At 44.7% G+C, this 24,067-nt stretch overlaps 1 protein-coding gene and 1 long non-coding RNA gene across 3 annotated transcripts in view; both read right to left on the reverse strand.

Moving 5' to 3' along the window:
• Positions 1-19,170, reverse strand: part of BIN3 (bridging integrator 3) — a 50,493-nt gene extending 31,323 nt beyond the window's left edge. For both annotated transcript variants that reach the window (XM_086416254.1, XM_086416253.1), the window contains exon 1: positions 19,093-19,170. Coding sequence is in view for 1 of the 2 variants with exons in the window: in XM_086416253.1 (XP_086272379.1) it covers positions 19,093-19,100 (8 nt within the window). In the remaining variant the exon portion in view is untranslated. The remainder of the gene's footprint in view (positions 1-19,092) is intronic.
• A 2,780-nt stretch (positions 19,171-21,950) lies between these two features.
• Positions 21,951-23,470, reverse strand: LOC147367329 (uncharacterized). The gene is made up of 3 exons (XR_015170019.1): positions 23,331-23,470; positions 22,153-22,220; positions 21,951-22,088 (listed from the first exon to the last, which is right to left on the reverse strand). It is a non-coding gene; the product is annotated as an uncharacterized LOC147367329 (long non-coding RNA).
• Between the last annotated feature and the right edge of the window lie 597 nt (positions 23,471-24,067).

Below are 24,067 nucleotides of genomic sequence, written 5' to 3' on the forward strand. Positions count from 1 at the left end.
CTCCCATCCACTGGATATAAAGACCCAGCTCACTGTTCTGGGATCTCAGGGAGTAGACGAGGCCCTGTGTGTGTGCATGTGGGGAAAGGGTGTGTCAGCACTCCATATGCATTCATCCACTTCATCCCCTGTCAAGTCCTACCCTCACCTGTACCTGAAGTGGGTCTAGGTGTTGTGGCCCTGAAGCTTACACAATTCTGCATGCCCTTTTAAAGAGATTCCAAAGCTGCAAATGTAAAATTAGGTCTGAAAGTGAATGTTTATTTAGACAGAGAAAAGAGCATAATAAATTACAAGTTATAAAACCTGACAAATAACATGAACATCAGAAAATCAAGAATAACCTAATATTTTTATTAATCATCTGCCTGACACACCTTTATATTTACTTCTCTACATTTTTTTTTTTGGCTGCATAGTCTATGATTGCCTCTTCATATGACACAGACTTGATAAATCATTTTCTTAGAGAGAAAAGAAAGATAATTCAGCCTTTTTTCCAGTGGCGTTGATTGAAATTTGTTTTCTATTACTGACAGTTTAGAAAAGCTTTTTTATGCAGCTTACTGGTAACATATAAATATAATACAAATTTTAGGACTGTTGTAAAATTTATGAAAATCTCATGTTTCTTTCATAAGTAAACTGTAAGATTTCAGGGCACATTTCAGATTTTCTTGTACAATGACTAATCTTAAATGCTCTCTGAATTAATGAGAGAAAACTGGCTTGTCACTGATGTCCTTGTAGGAGGGCATACCATGAGTTTTAGGTTTTCTTTGTTATGTCTTTCATGTTAAATCCACTAGAAATTTAAATGTTTTAGCAACACGTTCATATGATTTGCTCCTCCTCTTCATTAGCTGGATTATCAAATAATCATCACTTCTATTTAAAACTGACCTATCCTCTTAATGAATTGCTAGCTTTCGGCACAATGTGACATTGTTTTGTTACACTTTACTTGATTTCAGAATAATATCTATGATTTCATTGCTCCCCTTTGTCACTTGTTTTGTGTTTTATTTTTATCGAATTTTCCTTTTAACTATAAAATAAACTTGAAGATGACCGAAAAAGGTATATCCTTTGTATATTTCCAACTTAGGGAGTCTGCAATTTCTCACTTGGCTTATTAAAGATTTCCAAAAATCTCCTTACAAATTGAAGTCAAAACAGCAAACTTTCGATTCAACATCCCCCCACCCCAACCCTGTCCCATCTCAAAAAAGGTCTAGGCTATTCTAAGCTGCCTGACATGAAGGAGAGTATATAGAAGAAAAAGGAGGACCTAGAGATTATAATACCGAGTGAAGTCAGACAAAGACAAACATCATACGATATCGCTTTTATGTGGAATCTAAAAAAATGGTACAGATGAACCTTTTACAAAACAGAAACTGAGTCAGATGTAGAAAACAAACTTATGGTTACCAAGGTAAAAAGATCAGGGAGGAATAAATTGGGAGTTTGGGACTGACATATACATACTACTACATGTAAAATAGATAACTAAGCAATAAGGACTTAATGTGTAGCACAGGGAACTCTACTAAATACTCTGTAATAATGTGTTAGGGGGGCCTCGCAGGTGGCTCAGTGTTAAAAAAAAAAAAAAAAGAAAACAAAAAACCTGCCTGCCAATTCAGGAGATGCAGGAGACTCAGGTTTGATCCCTGGGTTGGGAAGATCCCCTGAAAAGGAGATGACAACCCACTCCAGTATTTTTGCCTGAAAAATCCCATGGACAGAGGAGCCTGGTGGGCCATAGTCCACGGGGTCACAAAGAGTTGGACGTGACTGACCTACATGGCAACCTACACACACACAACCTACATGGAAACAGAATCTAAAAAAGAGTGGATGCATGTGTTTGTACAACTGATTCACTTTGCTCTACAGCAGAAACTAACACAACATTGTAAATCAACCGTACTAAAAAAAAAAAAAAATTAGTAAAAAAAAAAAAAGAGAATGGAAGAAGAGAAGGCAGAGGTATTAACTGAGTGCAGTATAAATACATTTCCAAAGTTTATGGAAATAGGATTATTTGCACACATGGCTAGGTTTCCTACCAGGGCCCTGGACAAAGTCCATGTAAGCAAGGGGCCCTGAAGTTAAAGCTTTATTAGTTTCACACAGTAAATCCACCTTTGTGTGCCCTTGTAGAGAAACTCTCTGCTTCACACTCTCCAGGGTACAGCCCCTTCATTCTTCTGCGAGGGTGAGGTAGGGACAGTCTCTGGGGAAATGGACTTGGGGAGGAGATGGTAGGACTCTCAACTTTTTCACAGGCAGCTTTCAACCAGTCTTCCTAACCTGAGTGTTTGGCTTTACTTCACTTCTAGAGGTGTCCAGGGCCACCAGTTCCTGAACCTTTGAGGATTTTATAACAGAAGTTCTTGGTTTTCCTGAATGCTAGTTCATGATCTGGCTTCCTAGGAAATGCTAAGTCCATTACCCAACGTAACTGCATTCTAAACCCCAAGTGTTGTTGATAACAAATACCAAAAAGTGAAGATTAAAAATCTAGAGTAGAGGTTAGACTCTCAAAAATACAATATTTAAAAAACAAACAGAACAAAATCACAAAGGTTATAAAAAATATATATGAAGTTTGCTTTAAAAATAGGGTCTTTTTTTTTTTTTTTGCAAGACAGGAAACACAGAAAAGGTGTATAAACTTGAACCCAAAACAACAAAGTAAATGACAATGGGATCATACTTATAAATAATTACCTTAAATGTAGATGGGTTGAATGCCCCAATCAAAAGACAAAGACTGGCTGAATGGATACAAAAACAAGACCCCATATATGCTGTCTATAAGAGACCCACCTCAAAACAAGGGACACATACAGACTGAAAGTGAAGGGCTGGAAAAAGATATTTCACGCAAATGGAGACCAAAAGAAAGCAGGAGTAGCAATACTCATATCAGATAAAATAGACTTTTAAATAAAGGCTGTGAAAAGAGATAAAGAAGGATACTACATAATGATCAAAGGATCATTCCAAGAAGAAGATATAACAATTATAAATATATATGCACCCAACATAGGGAACACCGAAATATGTAAGGCAAATGCTAACAAGTATGAAAGGGGAAATTAACAATAACACAATAATAGTGGGAGACTTTAATACCCCACTCACACCTATGGATAGATCAACTAAACAGAAAATTAGCAAGGAAATACAAACTTTAAATGATACAATGGACCAGTTAGACCTAATTAATATCTATAGGACATTTCACATGAAAACAATGAATTTCACCTTTTTCTTAAGTGCCCACGGAACCTTCTCCAGGACAGATCATATCCTGGGCCATAAATCTAGCCTTGGTAAATTCAAAAAAATTGAAATCATTCCAAGCATCTTTTCTGATCACAATGCAGTAAGATTAGATGTCAATTACAGGAATAAAACTATTAAAAATTCCAACATATGGAGGCTGAACAACACACTTCTGAATAACCAACAAATCACAGACGAAATAAAAAAAAGAAATCAAAATATGCATAGAAACAAATGAAAACCAAGTGTTGTTGATGTCTCTATTTTCCTTGAATTTGTAGATTCATGATTTTTAAAAAATCACTTCATTGTGTTTCTTGTAGGATTTTAAGAGAGATAAAACTAGATGCACATTACACATTATAATGTATAATGTGCTATATATTATAGATACATTATATTATACTATATATACCTAGTTTCTCTCTCACAAATCCCACAGCCTGTCACCTCTACTCAGAACCTGCTTTATTAATTTTAAAAAACAACTTTATGAGATGAAATTCACATTCTGTAAAATTCATTCTTTTATAAGTGTACAATTTGGTGTTTTGGGTATATTCACAGACTTGTACAACTCTCATCACTACCTTTATTTTATTTTTGGCCATGCTGTGCAGCTTGTGGGATCTTAGTTCCCGGAGCAGGGATTGGACCTGCACCCTTGGCAGTGAAAGCAGAGTCCTAACCACTGGATTGCCAGAGAATTCCCACCACTAACTAATTTTAGAACATTTTCATCACCCAAAAGGAAACTCTGTATCTATTAGCAGTCATTCACCATTTAAAGCTCAACATTCAGAAAGCTAAGTTCATGGCATCCAGTCCCATCACTTCATGGCAAATAGATGGAGAAACAGTGGCTGACTTTATTTTTCTGAGCTCCAAAATCACTGCAGATGGTGACTGCAGCCATGAAATTAAAAGATGCTTACTCCTTGGAAGCAAAGTTATGACCAACCTAGACAGCATAGTAAAAAGCAGAGACATTACTTTGTCAACAAAAGTCCATCCAGTCAAGGCTATGGTTTTTCCAGTGGTCATATATGGATGTGAAAGTTGGACTATAAAGAAAGCTGAGCACCGAAGAATTGATGCTTTTGAACTGTGGCGCTGGAGAAGACTTTTGAGAGTCCCTTGGACTGCAAGGAGATCTAACCAGTCCATCCTAAAGGAGATCAGTCCTGGGTGTGCACTGGTAGGACTGATGTTGAAGCAGAAACTCCAATACTTTGGCCACCTGATGCGAAGAGCTGACTCATCTGAAAAGACCCTGATGCTGGGCAAGAATGAGGGCAGGAGAAGAAGGGGACGACAGAGGATGAGATGGTTGGATGGCATCACCAACTCAATGGACAAGGGTTTGGATGGACTCCGGGAGTTGGTGATGGACAGGGAGGCCTGGCGTGCTGCGGTTCATGGGGTCACAAAGAGTCGGACACGACTGAGTGACTAAACTGAACTGAACTGAACCGAACCATTTTGTAGTGTACCCGAAAGACACTTTCAGTCTCTAAGGATTTGCCTATTCTGGATATTTCACATAAACAGAATTATATAACATGTGGCCTTTTGTCTTGGCTTCTTTCACTGAGCAAAATGTTTTCTACGATTAGCCATGTTGTGGCATGTATGAGTATGATGTTGAGCATCTTTTTTGGTGTTTATTAGTCATTTGTGTATCTTTTCTGGAGAAACATCCATTCAAATTGTTAGCCCATTTAAAAACTTGATGTTCTTTTAACTGTTGAGTTGTAAGAGTTCTTTATATACTCTGGGTACAAGTCCCTAATCAGATATATGTTTTGCAAATATTTTCTGTCATTTGTGATTTTTTTTTTTCCACTTTCTTCATGGTGTCCTTTGAAGAATTAGTTTTAGATTTTGAAATAGCCGAATCTATGTTTTCTTTTGTTGTTTGTGGTTTTGGTTTTTGTATCTAAGAATTCTTTGCCAAATCCAAGGTCAGGAAGATTCACATTTGTTTTCTTTACTTAGAGTGTTCTAGTTTCAGCTTTTACGTTCAGGTCTTTGATCCTTTCTAACTTTAGTACATAGTGTAGGTAAGGGTCCTACTTCATTGTTTTGCATGGGGCCATCCAGTTATCCCAGTACTGTTGGTTGAAAAGACTTTCCTTTTCTGTTGAACTGTCCTGACATCCTTGTTAAAAATCAACAGACCATCAATGTAAAGGTTATTTCTGGACTCAATTCTACTCCATTGATTTGCATCTTAATGCCAGTACTACACTATCTTAATTACTGTTGCTTTGTAGTAAGTTTTGAGATTGGGAAGAGTAAGTCCTCCAACTTTGTATTACTTTGCTAAGACTGTTTTGGCTATTCTGTGTTCCTTGCATTTCCAAATGAATTTTAGTGGTTTGTTTTTTATATTCAAATCTTTACTCCATGTAGAGTTTGAGTGTATGGTTAGCCAGCTGCTTTAATGTGATTAAAAAAAATAATCTTTAAAAAAATATATTTTTAAAGATTTTTGTTTTAAATGACCATTTTTAAAGTCTTTATTGAATTTGTTACAATATTGTTTCTGTTTTACGTTGGCCATGAGGCATGTGGGATCATAGCTCCCCAACCAGGGATTGAACCTGCACCCCCTGCATTGGAAGGCAAAGTCTTAACCACTGGACCACCAGGGAAGTTCCCTCCACCCCCCAAAATTAATCTATCTCTGAAAAATAATTTTATTAGTGTTAAACATTTCCACTCTATACCACAAGTAGGTCCACTCTCTTTCGAACAACACAGATTTAATTATTTAGGTTTATAACAATTCAATATCTAGTAAGCAAATCCTTCTCATTACATTTCTTTTTTAGGTAATTTCTTGGCTACTTTAACTTTGTTTTGTTTTCAGATTTAAGATGAAATTCAAAATCATGTGCTGTATCCTCCCTTTTAAATCAGGATATTTATTACTGAAAATATATTCAGTTCAGTTCAGTTGCTCAGTCGTGTCTGACTCTTTGCAACCTCAGGCCTTCCTGTCTATCACCAATTCCTGGAGTTTACTCAAACTCATGTCCACTGAGTCAGTGATGCCATCCAACCATCTCATCCTCTGTCGTCCCCTTCTCCTCCTGCCTTCAATCCTTCCCAGCATCAGGGTCTTTTCAAATGAGTCAGTTCTTCACATCAGGTGGCCAAAGTATTGGAGTGGCATCGGTCCTTCCAATGAATATTCAGGACTGATTTCCTTTAGGATGGACTGGTTGGATGTTCTTGCAGTCCAAGGGACTCTCAAGAGTCTTCTCCAACACCACAGTTCAAAAGCATCAATGCTTCGGCACTCAGCTTTCTTTAGTCCAGCTCTCACATCCATCCATACATGACTAATGGAAAAACCATAGCTTTGACTAGATGGACCATTGTTGGCAGAGTAATGTCTCTGCTTTTTAATATGCTGTCTAGATTGGTTATAACTTTTCTTCCAAGGGGCAAGCGTCTTTTAATTTCATGGCTACAGTCACCATCTGCAGTGATTTTGGAGCCCCCAAAAATAAAGTCTGTCACTGTTTCTACTGTTTCCCCATCTATTTGCCATGAAGTGAAAATACATTATATTTATAAATTAACTTATGAAGAACTAACATCTTTATCAATATTAGGTTTGCTCGTTTAGGGCCAAAACATTTCTTTCCAGTCATTCAAGTCTTTTTATCACTTTCTTTGGCCTTAAGAGTTTTTTCATATAGGTCTGCTACATTTATTTTGTTAAATATTAACATCCCAAAGTAACACCTACTGGTGAAATTTTTTGCCCTACATGTCTTAGGTGCACTCCATGGAATTTTATATTTTGGTTATGCTACGAATGGATCCTCTTTTTCACTTCATCTTCCTGGTACACAGGAAAGCTATGGGGTGTTAAATATTTACCCCACAACCAGTCACCACACCTATATATTTAACCTAGTCTTAATAGCCCAAGAAATTTGGCTGGCAAGAAAAAAAGAACTAGGTTTTCCAAATAGTCATATCATTTAAAAATAACTGTAAGATTTTCCTCCTCTTCCCCAATATTTAGTATCTATTTATTGTCTTGTATTATGGCATTGGCTAGAAATTGCAGAAAATGATGCTTCTGACTTTAGTAAGAATCTCTGAGTTTAATCTTCTGCTGTAGAACAAGAAGAAGGTTCCTGGTTTCAGCCAAGAAGCCTCCCACTGGGTTGGCCAAAAAGTTCACTTAGGTTTTTTCTGTATGATAGTAGAAAAGCCTAAAAGAACATTTTGGCCAACCCAATAATAGTAAGGAAATATTTTTCTGTTTCCAGTTTACTGAAAGATATAAAGACTGGACTTCTGAATTATATCAATGCCTTTTCAGCATGCATTAATTGACCTGTTGGTTCGCCTATGACCTTGTGCTGTGATGAACTGTGTGAATGCATGTCCCCAGAACGAGCCATCCTTTTATTACCGAAGTAAGCTCTATTTGGTAAAAAGTACAGGTTAATTAACTCTGACGTGTACACATCTTGTTTTCTCATTACAACACATAAGCACCTCAAGGGTAGGGACTCAATGTTATGCTTCTGTGCATCTCCTGCAAGTGCTGGACTTGGCACAGTGCTATTTTCAACCTTTTACTGAATGAACAGCCGGTGACTATGTATTAAGGGTATCCTTCATGCCTAGTACTATGTGAGGATTAGGGATCTCAGGATGAACAAGGCAGACTCATTCTATGATTTCATGGAGCTTATAGTCTGGTTTCATACACATAGTAAGCAGGGAATGAATGATTAAATGAATGAGTAAAATGAGACCATTGCCCTCAGGGCCCTATCAAATACCACACTCTAATTTAGGGCTCCTGAAAAAAGCTACTCTTAGATCAGGCTATATACAGAACAAAGAAAGGTAGTATCATTGTCCTTGGTCTCCCAATCCTTATCTGGTTATAATAAAAACCTAAAAGGCATCACCAGCCACAAGCACCAGCCGGGGCCAAGGCAAAGTACATTCAATGGAGACCGAGAGAACAGAGCTGACCTTTGGCACTGGCAGTGAAGCCTGGGCAAGTTAGCAGCGTGTGGGTCAAGGGAACACATTTTCAAGAGCCTGAGAGGAAATGTGAAAGGAGAAGAGTCTCCTGGGTTTCTTCTCAGGCTGCCAAAGGGCAAAAGTGCTCTGCTCTGCCAGAGAGAGAGCCAGAGAACTTGGGCAGGTGGTCTGATGGAGGGATCAGATTCTCTGCTGCTGAAGTGGTAAAGGGTGGAGAGAGAGCAAAGCAACCTTAAGTCAACTGACTCCTCTGCCTCTTCATCTCCTTGACCTCTGGATTTCATCCTATGGTTCAAGGCCCCCACAGGACATCCTCAGAAGCAGCAGCTAGAGCGACGGCAAGGCAGCATCTCCTGAGAGCACTGCTGCCCTGGCATAGCTGGGGCTCTGGGATGAGGGGCTCACTGGGCTTCCAGACTTCTGTTCTCCTCCTCGTCCTCACAGCTCTCCCCTTGGAATCAGGGCGGGGTGGGGGGAGGAGTGGTGTCAGCAGAGGTCCAGAGAGGAGACAGGGCTAGCTCCCCAGAGAACCTCTAAACTCTGGGAGCTATCAGAAAGGCTGTGAGCTCCCGACCCAGGGAGTGGGCTTCCTTACTTGGTTCTCCTTGCCATTCCATAAATATGAGCATCAGAGGGCAGGGGAAGAAATATTTTGGTCTCAGGAACAAAATGGAGAAAATATTTCTCTCAGCCCTGCCCTTCTCCAACCCCCAACCAGCCCCACCTCAAAAAAAAAAAAAAGAAAAAAAGTTTTATGTGTACAGAGGGAAAGGGGAAGAGGGGGGAAAGGGTTCTATTTTCTTTCACAATAAAGAAAAGTCAACAGGATGTTCTCCAAAGCTACAAATATACTTTTCAAACAGTAAATATCTCTATTAGCAGCAGGATGCCAGTTGGCTAATTCTGTCTCAGTAAAACCTTTCCCAAAAAACTCCTGCTCTTGTGTAATGTCTATTTACAAAACCGGCTCTTGTGCCTTTTCAATTTGCTGGGTTTCTCAATCTTTTGTTTCCCCACCCCCTCCACAGCAGAGGCAGAGACTGAGAGGCAGCCCCAGATGGCAGCTGCGTGGGGATCCCCCTGGTCACCCCAGCACATCTCTCAAGCCCTGCCTTCTTTGGAGAGTCCTCCAGTCCATCACGAAGAAGAGCTGAAAGAAGCTAAAACCTATGTCCTCCTCCCTGGCCTTCACTGGGCCTCCTGGATTTGTTTCTATGGAGCCTGAACGGGCCTAGGCCCCCGCCGAGGGTGGAGAGAACCCTGGAATGATTCAGTCTACCCCCACCCCGCCATCTTCCAGATATCTCCAGCTGAGCAAAGATCAGAGTTCGGGGTGGTGGGGAGAGGGAGGGCTGAGCAGAGAGTAGGAGGCAGTTGATAGTGGCTGAAATCCTGGCTCCCCAGGGAGTGGTCTGGGCCTGAGTCACCGTCTCGGCAAGAGCAGGAAGGTGGGCGAAAGGCAGCAGCTTCTGCAGGCTGGAAGGACAAGCCCCTCCTCCCCCAGCCTTCTGTCACTCTATTCTCGGGTCGCTGCTGGCTCTGGTCTGAGGCCCCCACCAAGGCTACCACCACCTTGACCATGAGAGAGAGGAAACAGCAGGCCGGGCCAGGGCAGGGCTTACAGGGAGTCAGCTGGCTCCGGAGGAGCAGCTGCTCAAGGGATGCCATCTTCTCTGAAGGGCCAGCTGGCCACGATGCCTGGGGCCAAGGAAAGTTCAGCTGGAGCAAGGACGGGAGAGATCCCATCAGAAAGACCAATGGCCTGAGCTATGAACGACCAGTTTCCAGTGCCTACGACCACAGCCTCTCCAGCCCCACCTCAGTCCTTCCCCTAAATTAGCCGGATCCCAAACCAGAGCACAGAGGACACCACCCTCACTTGCCACTGGACTGAGGAGGTGTGTGTGTGTTTAAAAATAAAAGGCATGACTCTGTGACTTGGCCGATTCAGAGCTTGGACCAGTACAATCGCCCAGCTCAGCTGTGATCCCTCCTTCCCCATGCTCCTGGGGCTGACCTCTGAAAGGAAAGGCAGAATGAATCACAGAGTGTAGAGTAAGTTCATCCAATAAAGAGGCCATTTACTGAGCATCTACTATTGCCAGTTTCTGTGCTTGCTGCTTCCGCTACGTCAGTTCATTCAAAGTGCTGCCCTCCCGTATTTCACTCAAGAGACAGCGCACTGTGTGAGGGGATAGACTCTGGATCCAGGCTGCCTGGGTTCAAGATCTGGCTTTGCCAACTGCCAGCTGTGAGACTTGACAAGTGACTTAATTTTTGTGTGTCTCAGTTTCCCTGTCTATAAAATAGGGTCATAATATAGCTATTGTATAGGGTGGCTGTGAAAGCTAAATTAGTTTACTCTTTACAATAGTTCCCGACCTATAATAAGCAGCCCGTATCTGTCCGTCATAAAGATGAGGGTGGTGGTATCCTGACGATGCTAATCAAACTGAGGCCTAGATGGGACTTGCACAGAGTTAAACAGAGGTCAAGTACGTCAGGAGACCCGAAATGGTTGTTTTCTGTTTGGGGAGCACGCAGCAGTCCCACAACATAATCGCCACTACCAGGATCAAGTTGATATATTTGCTTACAATTGAGTGGTGACTTCCTCCTGAGCAGTAAAAGGATTTGTGACAGAAGTCCGGAGACTTTTGGAACATCCAAAGATCAAGAAAAGAAAGTAAGGAAGGCAATTCAGAGAGGTGGCTTGGACTTTTTTTTTTTTTGCCTCTCTTTAAAAAACTCCTAATTATTTGACAGACATTTTTAAAAAATGGTTTTCCCATTTTATAAAAGGGGACCATAAGGGACTTGAAGGTATAATGTTTGTCCTGCTTACTGGACAAGCCAGAGATAAGTCTTCTTTGGCCTGACCTCCACTCTGATGGGTTCGCGGAGGCTGAGATGCAGAGACTCAGAAGCACCAGACAAGCTGAGGCACTAGCTCTGATCTCATTCTCACTTCTGTACTTCACCAACCAGGAATCTTAAAAGCGCTTTTACTCTGTCATTTCCTCTTCTCTGTTGAAGGTCTGGTCCTGAGAAGTGAGAGGAAGGCTGGGATGGACATCCACCTGTAGGCCCCCCTCCCTTGGTCATCCCCAGCTTTTGATCACAGGAGGCAATGATTCTTTCGCTATGAGGTCAGCCCTAGCCATGATGCTGGTCAGGCGAGGCATGACAACAGTTACAGAAATATTGGAAACAGAAAATTTTGGCATGTGTATAATACTCATATATCTACCACAGAGCAACGTGAAACTCTAACACTGAGCCACACTTACTTCAGGTCTTATCTTTCAATCTATACAACAGCACAGATACTGCTGAAGCTCCTGGGGTTTTCCAACCTGATCCCACTTCTTTCTCCCCACCCCATTATCCTCGACATAACCACTACCCTGAATTCAGGGTGTATTATTCCCATATTTTCACTTCATAAATTTGAATCCATAAGCACAACACAGTACTGTTTTACAGGTCTAAACTTTATACAAATATGTGCTGGGCTTCCCAGGTGGCACTAGTGGTAAAGAACCCGCCTGCCAATGAAGGAGACGTAAGAGACGTGGGTTCGATCCCTGGGTCGGGAAGATCCCCTGGAGGAGGGCATGGCAACCCACTCCAGTATTCTTGCCTGGAGAATCCCATGGACAGAGGAGCTTGGTGTAAAAAAGCTCCTCTATGGGGCAGAGTTGTGTAATCACAAAAAATGAGAAAAAGCAGTTCCCCACAGGGTTGCAGAGTCTAACATGACTAAAGTGACTTAGCACACACAAACTTTATATAAATAGTACAATATTAAATGTACCATTTGGAAACTTTATGTCTAGCTTGATGTTTCTGAGACACACATGACTTCAATCATTTTGACTACAGCTTATTTTACTATGTAACGATACCATGTTTTATTTTCCCTTTCTTTAGCGTCTGGACATCTATTAATACAAACAATGAAGCAGTGGACATTTCTGCTGCAGGTCTCCTGCTGCACAGGTGTGAAAGGTTAACTGGGTGAGGGGTAGGCCCAACTCTGACTGCGTGAGGAGCTGCAAAACCTCCCAGTGGGCGGATCAATTCCCCGCCCCCACCCCACGCAGTGGCTGCAGTTCCCACTGCTTCCGCAGACACCTGGCATTGCTAGACGAAATTTACCGAATCTTTTGCCAGTCCAGTAGCTGTGAAATGGCATCTCATTTCTCACTGTTGGTTTAATCTCTCCTTGAATATTATTTTTTTTAGATTTTTTTTATGTGGACCATTTTTTAAAGTCTTTATTGCATTTGTTACAATATTGCTTCTGTTTTATGTTTTGGTTTTTTTTGGCCCCGAGGCTTGTGGGATCTTAGCTCCTGGACCAGGGATTGAACCTGTACTCCCTGCATTGGAACCTGAAGTCTTAACCACTGGACCACCAGGGGAGTCCTCCTTTGATAATTAATTCACAGAAAATCTTGGCTGAGGCTTTTGTCCACCTGGTTCTCTTTTCTGTTAAGTGGTTGACAGTTTCCAAATCTATGGAATAAATTCTTATATAGAACCAACCAGTGTTCTTTACAGCCGCCCCTTCTGTATTTATTATAACCTATGACAAAGAACCAAATAAACAAACAGCACCATCTTGACCAGGCTGGAGTCACAGGCAGAAGCTTCTAGTCTGAATATCTGTAATAAACTCTGGGTCCTGTGTAGAAGACCCATCACTCACTGATCATTTACACTACTGCATGTCATTCCACTGTAAACATCTATCAAAATCAGTCATGAAAGCAATGAAGTGGGTCTTTCTTTAAAAACCAAAATAGAACATAATAGAAAATATCTGAGTGCATTGCACACATCCAATGTGAAACTAATTTCAAGTGTGTGTGTGTTGACATCAAAGGCATTTCTAACGGCAAACTGTGGTCAAAAAATTTCAGAAGCCACTGTCCAAGTTGCCCCGCCCCCATCTCCATTCTTTCGCTTCTGAATTATCCTGCAGACCACTGCCAAATTAACCTGACAAAAATCATTGCTTTTGCCCTGCCACTTCCCTGCTCAAAAACCTGCAATTTTCAAAAGCCTAGGCTTGATTTCAATTCCTCAGCATGGCACTGCAAGTGCTTGCAGTAGGGCCCCAACCAGAGTGCCAGCTCTCATCCACGAAGCTTCTACCTGAATCACTATTAATTAAATACAAGCTGGCCTCCTGACTGCCCGCCCCAACACTCTAGAAGCATTCCATCTCCATGCACTTCTCTCACACCATTTTTCCAACCTGTACACCCCTCTCTGTCATTCCCCACTGCAATAGGACACGCTTGCTACGTCAACGTTGAGTTACAGTCACATCCTCTGCTTGACATCTTTCGTGATGATGCTACATGGACGTTTAGTGATCCGCTGTCATTCCTGTGAACCCCTGGCACTTTTCATACACCAGATGAAGGCAAGGATAGAGTCTTAAAGCCTTCGGAATGTCCCCCAATGTTTAGTGCTTGATATATGTTAAATCAACAAAGATTCATTGAGCGCTATGTTCAATGAACTACAGTGGGCTCTATTTAGTAGATCAGCCACCAGACTAATGGTTTGGGGACAACTGTAATAGTTTAACTGCCAATTTGAAAGCTACCTTAATACATTTACTTAGAGTAGAATAATCGAGTTGGCCAAAAGGTTTGCTCAGGTTTTTCCATAAGATGTTATGGGAAAACCTGAACGAACTTCTTGGCCAACTCAATATAAGAAAATGCCTTTGACTAAGAAGCGGTGGGACTCAAGATGCTTGACTCTTTCAAACTGCTCCCAAATCAGGAAAAAGTCCCTTCCCCTCTTGTTACAAATGGCGGAAAATAGAGTTTTACATCTGTGCACAAAACAGTGTTGAATACAGAATCCCACGGGCTCCTCAATGGGCATTGCTATGCTCTTTATGGGTTTCCCAGGTGGCACTAGTGGTAAAAAATCCGCCTGCCAATGCAGGAGGCATAGGAGATGAAGGATTGATCCCTGGGTCTGGAAGATCCTCTGCAGGAGGAAGTAGCAACCTGTTCTGGTATTCTGGCCTGGAGAATCCCATGGACAGAGGCTACAGTCCATGGGGCCGCAAAGAGTCAGATAAAACTGAGCATGTGGCTCTTTATAGAGGAGGAAGAAGCTTGGGGAGAGGCTGGCCTGTCCAAAGTCACAGGAGTGAGTGGTAAGGCTACCCCAGGCGGGGAGGCCCCATAGTCGGAAGGAACCAAGATGGCCCAGAATAAGACCGGTCACTTCCTATAATTCACTACCAATCTGCTCATGTTAATCAGCCGACTCTGGGATCCAGTCAACTTGGGGATGGTCTTCCCCTTTCCTAATGTTCCTTTTCAAGCATAGGAATTCTCAGGCTTCAGTTCCAGTTCTGGGAGGTGAATGAATTCAGATAAGTTGCTGAAGGGAGATAATCAGACCTGAACTGCAAACCTCAAAGGGTAGACGCAGGGATGCTATCAGATAATGGATGGGAACATAATTTGCAAAGTTAAAAATACTGTATGAATGTAAGATAGCAATGGTAGTGCCAGAGGGAAAAGAGCCTCCCCTAAGAAAATGTTTGCCATTGAATGGATGTCTCCCTCTGACCCAGCAGTTTACTGTCCTTCCTTCACATTCCATCCAATTCATTTGACAATGACTGATTAGGTATCCACTATGTGCCACACACCATGTGTACACACAGATGGAGAAGCCATAGATCCTGCTCTCAGGGACTTTACCATGTGAGAGGCACATGTTTACGATATGTGGAGAGTGTGGGAGAACTATATGAGAAGCACTGTGGAGCTGGAGAATAAAGGCGTTTGGGTGGGGGGTGGGTAGGGAAGGCAAAGGACAGAACAGACAGTAGACTGGGAAGCCACTTCTTCATGTTAACGACAGCATACTTAGACCCTCTTCAGTTTGTAAAGTAGCTTTTGCACATTTTTATCTTACATTTTTCCTGAGCAAAGGCAAGTCAGTATATGGGAATACAGTCCTCATTCATACATTTAGTCAACATTTACGGATTGCCAGGGACAGTGCTAAGGTTACTACGGTGGCCAAGAGACAACTGTTTTCAACAACTCATCGACTAGTGGGCTGACTGAAAAGCCAGCAATTCAAGTATAGATGCTAATGAGAGCCAGAGGAGGGGCACCCCACTCAGCTTGGCAAGGTGTGCAGGGGCCATTTAGGAAAGACCCTCAGAGGAGGTGACACCTGCCCTGACTTTTTTTTTTTTTTTACTTCTGGCTAGGCTGGCATTTGTTGTTGCATCGGGGCTACTCTCTAGTTGGGGTGCACAGGCTTCTCATGTGGGTGCTTTCTCTTGTTGCAGAGCATGGGCTCTAGGGTGCGCAGGCTCAGTGGCTGTGGCACACGGGCTTAGTTGCCTTGAGGCATGTGGGATCTTCCCAGACCACGGATCACATCCATGTCCCCTGCACTGGCAGGCAGGACCACCAGGGAAGCCCTGCCCTGACTCAAAGGATGAGCGGATGTGGGCCTGGAGGATGGTGGGGCACGGGGAGGAAAGCATTTTGGGCAGGAGCAGTGGGTAGAAAGGAGCAGGGGCACAAGAGACCAGGAAAACCGTGGACACAGGAGTGAAGGGGGATAGCCAGATCCAGGGGGCCTTATAAGACATGGCACAGAGTTAACCCTTTATCCTGAAGATGATGGGTGAGAACAGGGGGTGAAAAAAAGATGTTCCCTGAGGAATACCAATGTTTAAGGGGGCAGAAAGAGGTAGGAAAACCCAGAAGAATCACAAACACAAAAAATCATCTGCAGGGTTTCCATTCTTTTCACAACAGATCTGGGTGACAAAGTGTCAGTTGAAAGTATCCACTGGAGAAAACAAGATGGAGAAAGATCAAGCGCCTGACCAGGCCATACTGTGAATGAGGGAACCAGAGCCTGAACTCAGCACGCCAACTCCTACCAAGTTTATTTGTGCTGATTTTAATTTCCCTTCTTCTCAAACTCCTGAGCCTCTAGGTACAGGCCGATTTCCTTCAGCAGTGCTCCTTTTTCCTTGTCGTTGAAGCCTAACATCATTGTCAAGGTGTATGGTTCCAAGGAAGACAGATGAGTAAGATTAAGGCCACTATCCTTAATACTACTTAATTCTTCCTCCACATCATAATAAAGACACACACACACCCAGGGAGAGAGGGAGTGATGGGGAAGAGAAGGGGAAAGAGAGAAGCACTTGGCTTAGGGCCAAGAGGTGGATCTGTGATCTGATATGTGAACATCAAATGCCTTCCTCAGAGCAGGGCCCACCACTTGGCCACCTTGCTGAAAGGCAGATTGGTGGATGGTGCAGGAAGGCAGCAAGGGCCCACTAAACAAACAGGCAGTGGGCGGGCTGTATGCACTGAGGAAGCAGAGAACAAAGGGCTCTCACTCTTCATGCAAAGTCCACAGTGTGCAAAGGGCACCAATATTGGACATTTCTCACTGTGACATTTTGAAAGCCCAGTCTAGCCCAGAACAATGGTTGCCCTCTGGGGACTAAGGGCTGCGTGCCCCTAGGCCTTATTCAATGATGGCTGGCATATCCTATGTGCTTGGTGAACTTGACCTTGGGCATCAGCCTCCCATGACGGCTCTACGTCACTCTGGTCTCTTCCCCCACTGAGAATTCCAGTCGCAGATGAATGGATGGATTCATTCTGGGAGCAGGAAAACCACTCCAGGAGTGAATCAGAAGGATCCAGCCCCGGTCCTCTTGCCAGCCATTGAGCCAGGAACTGAGTGTGATTGTGTGCCCAGGCGCCCGTGCTGTTCCCCTCTCAGGGAGAGAGGGTCAGGGTCCACGCAAGAGATGACGTAGAAGCCCTCTAAGGAGGAAGAGAAAGGAACCTCAGCTTTGAGGGACAAAGCCACCCTTTTGGTTGTGACCCTCAGTCCAAGGAGGAGCCAAGACGTGTGTGTACTGGTAAATTAATTCTACTGGAAAAAATCTCAGCTTTGGCTGGACAGTTACTTGTCAATTTCAATTCTCTCCAGCCTGAAAGGCTTTAGGAAATAGGCTACTAGTTTTTTTTTTAAGGAAAAAAAGGGTTCTGTGAGACAGGTGGAAACAATGCATCTCAGATCACCCACAGAATCCTTTGGCTTCAGTGGTCTCTGCTCTGCTCCTCCGATTTGTGAAAAAAAGATCGATTCACTCTTAAGAACTGTAAATGCCAGTCTAAGCAATGTAAAGCACCTGTACTGTCTGCTTTTCACTTTGAGGAAATTAGGTAAGAGAACTCCAAAGATTCAAGATGCAGCAAAGAAGACGTCTATCTCACAAAGTAAGGGGACCCTGGTTGACCCTTTAAGGAAGCAATTCCTCTAGGAAGTGGAACTGAAGGATCGCCACTTTGCCCGTCACTGATTAGGTTATAACAAGCTGGGAAAATTAGCTTTTTAAGGCTCAAGCCCGCTATCCGCCTCCTGGAGCAAAGGTGAAGGGAAAAGGAGCAGCTCCTGCTGGGGCTTGTTAGAGCATTGCTCCGGGCTGCCCTCCACGTGCTGGTGCTGATTGTCTTATATTTGTCAATCTTCATCTAAGAAGCAAGGGGGGTTAGGTAGAAATGGCTTACTTTTACACCAGAGATCTGTCCTTGACACTGAATGACATCAGCTGCTTGTGGCTAGAACTTAGTTTCCACAGATGGCCAAATGAGAGCCTGCAAGAGCCTTCCTGAAGAATATTCTACCATCTTTGCTCATTCATAACTCGCTATCGTGTACTTTTGGTAAAGAAACAGACTAGACTCTGAGAAGAGAGTGGCAAAGATGATCCCTATGCTAACAGAACTTGGATTCCAAAAGGACTGATTCATCCTGTACATCTCTGGTGGGGGGGCGGTGGGGGAAGGGGGGAGCAGTGCATTCAGATCAGCACATCTATTGTGTTGGTTGGATGCCCTGAGGTTTGGAGTTGTGAATATGTAGGCCCTTGGGTCTGAGGGTGAAGTCCTTCAAGCAAATTGAGTTTTACAAAAGAAATCAACCATTGAACAATATCAAATGTTTATCACCAGTCAAGTATCAGACAGTTTCATAGCAACGCACCTGCCAGCTCTTTAGTTGTGACTCTACTCTGAGACTCCCTCCTTCCCATAACATTTACACTTACTTATGCTAACAGGGAAAGCAATGAGGGGGTAATGGCCCTGGAAACGATGAAAACTAGTCTGGTCCTGTGCCGACAGGGTGCGTGTGTAATTCTGGCATCTTCCAAAAAAGAAGCACGGTTTGCCTCTTGAAGACTAAGTGGGGCAAAGGTTACTCTTCTGAAAGCAAGGGGGTTTGATCCGTAAACTGGGCTCAGATTGTCAGAATGAGGGCCACCTGGCAGTGGTGGAGAGACGCTCACGAAGGGAAAAAGGAGGAGATATTTCTCAACGGATATCTAGAAAAGGAGGTAACAGGAGAGTCGCTCCCTTCACGTTGTCGAGAGAAGACGGACGGTACCGGCTCCTTGGAACAAAGTCAGGAAACAAACGTCAAGATCCCACGCTAAAGGGATCCCACGCCTCACTTCCCGATGAGGCCTGCAGAGAGATGAAGCCTGCCGGCAAGCACCGGAGCAAGGCCCCTTGAACGACCCTAGATCCCGAGCCAGTCGGGCCCTGCTCTGGGGTGAAGGGTCCGCGAGCAGCAGGGACCAAGGGACACAACTCGGACAGACGCAGGGCAAAGCGCATTGCGGGCCGGGGGCTCCAGCGGTTCTCGCCGCCTGGCCTCACTCACCAACTCATGATCCCGAACCTTGCCCTGCCACCGGGGTCCTCAGCTGCAACTCTGTCCTGGGAGATCGCTTCCGGATTCAACCAGTCTCCAGGAAGTGACGGTAGCCCCGCCCCCTCTGCCCGGAAGAGGCGTTCGGGAGGGCGGGGGTGGGGGTGGGGCGCGGCGCGTTAACCCTTCCGCTGCCGCTTGCTTCCGAGGTGTTGCCCTGGCCCGCGACTCTCAAGCGTTGGCTTAGGGGGTCCAGAGGACTTAGGCTGTGGCGGGGGCTTGAGGACCCCTGGGTGCGTTTTGTCCCTTAAACACTGATTTGTAAAATTCTCTTCCACAGACTACACGTGTTGCATAACCGCCGATTGCCTTAGTTTTTCAGTCTGTAAAGAGATTTCTTATTCAGGGACGGTAGCAGTAACTAATTGTCTGGGGATCCGGGTTGGGGAGGGCGAGAGGACGAGGATGAAGGAGGGGGTGTGATGGACGGGAACTTATATTCACTGTATGGTCTTTTGTGTCTTTTAAATTTTCTACTGGGTACATAGTTACCTGTTACAAACAAAGAAATAAATGGATCTTTCTCTCCTCCAAGATGGCACAGGACTGTGAATAGAAATAGAATAGGTGCTTTTCAGGTTGGAATGTTCTGTGGATTTATTCAACAGAAGAAGACTAAGAGTAAATGTTGTTTCCAGTCTTCCGTCTGGGCTCCACTATAGAACGCAAATGATGTGAATGGTCCCAGTCTTTCTACTCATTCATCTAACAAATATTCACTGGGCTCCTACAGTGTGCCAGGCACTGCACTAACTTCAAGAATACAACCATGGAAAAACAGTATAGATCCCGTGTTTACGCTCTCCTAGAGCTACCTACCTGGCAGTTAGGCAGATATAAGTGTTCGCCAGGCTCCTCTGTCCATGGAATTCTCCAAGCAAGAATACTGGAGTGAATAGCCATTCCCTTCTCCTGGGGAATCTTCCTGACCCAGGGATAAAACCTGGGTCTCCCACTTTGCAGGCAGATTCTTTACCATCTGAGCCACCAGGGAAGCCCCTGTAGGGAGAGGTAGTCAGGCAACTAAATAATAGTGTATAATGGGAAAGAACAAGGCACTGTGGCAGCCTGTAAGGGGCCCCCCTAAACTGCACATGGGTTTTTACTGAAGGCTTCTGGGAGAACCCAATGTGTAAGCTACATCCTGATGGCAAATCAGGCTGGCTGGGTGATACCAAAGCGGGGCTTGGTGAAGGTGCAGGCAGTGGGAACCTATCCTGGCCGAGAAGAGGACTGAGTTTCAGGCAAGCAACTCATTTGCCTTGGGTCTTCCAAAGTCAGATTTCAGGGCCTTAGTTCCTGCTAAGTTACCTGGGGGCCTGGGCCAAGTTGGTCTCCTTACCCCCCAGAAACACCCTGCCTTAGAAGAGAGAGCAGCAGGCAGTGAGGCTACAGGTTACTTCTGGGGCCCCAAGGGCCTTCCCTCTAGGTATTCTCCTCCTTCACATAGGCTTCAACATTACTGGGGCTACTTGGAGAGTAGTTAAGCCTGTAAACTAGAATAGCGGTCCCCAATATTTTTGGCACCAGGGCCTGGTTTTGTGGAAGACAATTTTTCCATGATGATGGCTGGGGGTGGGGTGGGGCAGATGGTTCCAGTGGTAATGTGGGTGATGGAGAGTCACACATGAAGCCTTGCTTGCTCCCTGCTGCTCACCTTCTGCTGAGTGGTCCATTAGTGGCCCCCCTAATGGGGGTTGGATACCCTTGAACTAGAGCAAGGAAAAGTATGATTTTTTAAAGATTTAATTTTTTTTTAAATTGGAGGATAATTGCTTTACAACATTGTGTTGTTTTCTGCTGTATATCAACATGAATTGTGCTAAGTGCTAAGTCACTTCAGTCGTGTCCAACTCTCTGTGACCCGATGGACTGTAGTCTGCCAGGTTCCTCTGTCCACAGGATTCTCCAGGTAAGAACTGGAGTGGGTTCCCATTCCCTTCTCCAGAAATATTCACAATTCAGGGATCAAACTTGAGTCTCTTATGTCTCCTAAGTTGTGTTGTTTCTGCCATACATCATTGTGAATCAGCTATAAGTATACATGTATCTTCTCCCTCTTGAGCCTCTCTCCCACCCACACCCCCCCAGGAATGTTTGACTTATTCTGACCTCCCAGGGTAGGGAGGAGGGCTTGACCAGGGGAAACAGGGGAGCGCATAAGATCATCCACAGGGAGTAGTCTCTCATTTTTATTTTCTGTTTCCATTCTTGAGGGTATATGACTCAACAGAGGTTTTCCAGTGAAGGGTGGGCCCCCAAGCACATCACACAGATTGGCTCCATCACCATGTTACTCCTCAGGAGACAGGCCAAAGTGAGCAGTAGGACAGCCTTGAAGAGCAGAGAGGAGGAAGAGAAGTCACCAAAGGGCAGTGAGGGCAGAGTGGACAAATGAAGGGACAGTCCTTGCTGCTTTGCCCGGGATGGACGGAGGGTGATGTGCTTATGAGCCTCCTGGAATTTCAGCACCTGTGGATGGCTCCCCCACCTGCTTCCTCATTTCCCCAAACTCTGTCTCCCCTGGTTATTGCCCCACAGTGCTAAAGAACGTCCAAGTATTAGCCTAGGCAACCACCATATCCCAGGGGAAGTCTGTTTCAGGGCTGTGGGATGGAAACCACATCCTGCAGGGCAAGAATGATGAGTTCCGGATTAAGAATCTGGAGGAGTCCTGGGCTCTGGTTCTTTGACCCCAAGATGACCTCAGACAAGTCACAGCTCTTTTCTGGGCCTTGAATTCCTCTTTGAGATGAGTGGATGGATCTCCTCACCAAGTCACTAGTATTTTGAGGTTCCAAGTCAACCGTTGACTGCAGAGGTCCCCAGGAAGCAGAAGAATAGGAGAGGCATATGAGATGGGGCTTGAGCAGGGAGAGGCAAGCCCAGAGAAGTGAGCAGGTCTGAGGAATCATCGATGTCTGGAGATGAAGCCAAACCCGTACCTTCTGGAATGAAAGGATTCAGCCTGAGGCCCGCCCCCCCCCCCCCCCCCCGGGTTGTACTGCTTACCTTTGACCCCAGAACTTTCGTGTAGCCTGCACGACCTTTACTGGGAAAAGTGCTGGCCTCCCAGGAGTCTGTAAGGAGAATGTCTGCTCTGAGCAGAGCTCCATCTCCCTACTGTGGCTCATTGGCTCAGCTTGAGGCGTGCTGGGCTGAGGGTGGATTCTGGGCTCAGACAGGCATCCTGCTATCCCATGAATGCACGAGCTTCCCTCCATGAGCATGGCATGCCATGTGGAACTGAGCCATGGGGAACTGAGCACAAGGAAGGACAAACACCTCCCACTGTTGGGGGAAACTCAGCTGTAGGGGCTCCAGACCCAGGGCTGGGAGCTTGTCTTGCTCTTCTATAACCAGCCCACTCCAGTATTCTTGCCTGGAGAATCCCATGGACAGAGGAGCCTGGCAGGTTACGGTCCATAAGGTCCCACAGAGTTGGACACAACGGAAGTGACTTAGCACACATGCATGCAACAAGCATGATACATGTTGACCCTGGCCCTTCAGGGTGGGGGATGGACTAGAATATGAGCAAATTCAGTTTCTAAGTGGAAGCAGAGAGTGGAGTAGTTTTGGGTATTTCCAGTGGTCACGTATGGATGTGAGAGTTGGACTGTGAAGAAAGTTGAGCGCCGAAGTATTGATACTTTTGAACTGTGGTGTTGGAGAAGACTCTTGAGAGTCCCTTGGACTGCAAGGAGATCCAACCAGTCCATTCTGAAGGAGATCAGCCCTGGGATTTCTTTGGAAGGAATGATGCTAAGGCTGAAACTCCAGCACTTTGGCCACCTCATGCGAAGAGTTGACTCATTGGAAAAGACTCTGATGCTGGGAGGGATTGGGGGCAGGAGGAGAAGGGGACGACAGAGGATGAGATGGCTGGATGGCATCACTGACTCAATGGACGTGAGTCTGAGTGAACTCCAGGAGTTAGTGATGGACAGGGAGGCCTGGCGTGCTGTGATTCATGGGGTCGCAAAGAGTCGGACACGACTGAGCGACTGAACTGAACTGAACTGATCAATAGATGCTACTGATTTCAAGCCAGGTGACTACTGCATTCTCCCCAGAAGCCTGAGCCAGAAATTAAATGAGTGTTCAGGTGGCAGGGACAAAGCTATTTATCAGAAGGAAAGCAGCTTAAGGGGTTTCCTGGGTGGCTCAGTGGTAAAGAATCCACTTACAAATGCAGGAGACGCAGGTTCGATCTCTGGGTCTGGAAGATTTCCCTGGATAAGGAAATGGCAACCCATTCCAGTATTCTTGCCTGGAAAATCCCATGGACAGAGGAGCCTGGTGGGCTACAGTCCATGGAGTCACAAAGAGTTGGTTTCGAATGAGCATGAGCACGAATGAAGCAGCAGCAGAACTAGCTTTGCCACCTGACATCTCTTTGGGAGTTTTTCACGCCGTAATTGGTAAGCAGCTGCTCCCTGTTAACCTTCATCTCTGAGTTTGTCATATACACCCTCCCCCAGCTTCCCCACACAGAAGTCTAGGGAGGGCTGGAGTGCTGTGCTGAGGATTCTGGGGAATCTTCCTATTGGTGGGGAAATTCTTCCTATTGGTTGACTAGCAATGTCTGCCATGGATGAGTAAGGGGAATATGATGGTATACATTCCACTTTATTATGTTGTTATTATTTTTATGAGTTAATTGAGCAATCATGATATGCCAGGCACTATTCTAAGCAGTTCCCATTTAATCTTTTTTTTAAAATATTTATTTAATTTATTTTTGACTGTGCTGGGTCTTTGTTGTTGCTTAGGCTTTTCTCTAGTTTTGGAGAGTGGGGGCTACTCTTCATTGTGAAGCCTGGGCTCTAGGGAACTCGGGCTTCAGCAGTTATGGTTCCTGGGTTCTAGAACACAGACTTGGTAGTTGTGGTGCATGGGCTCAGTTGCTCCAAGACACATGGGA

Source organism: Bos grunniens, chromosome 8, assembly GCF_055505025.1.
Source record: "Bos grunniens cultivar Pamir isolate PY7600 chromosome 8, Bosgru_T2T1.0, whole genome shotgun sequence".
NCBI classification, from domain to species: domain Eukaryota; kingdom Metazoa; phylum Chordata; class Mammalia; order Artiodactyla; family Bovidae; genus Bos; species Bos grunniens.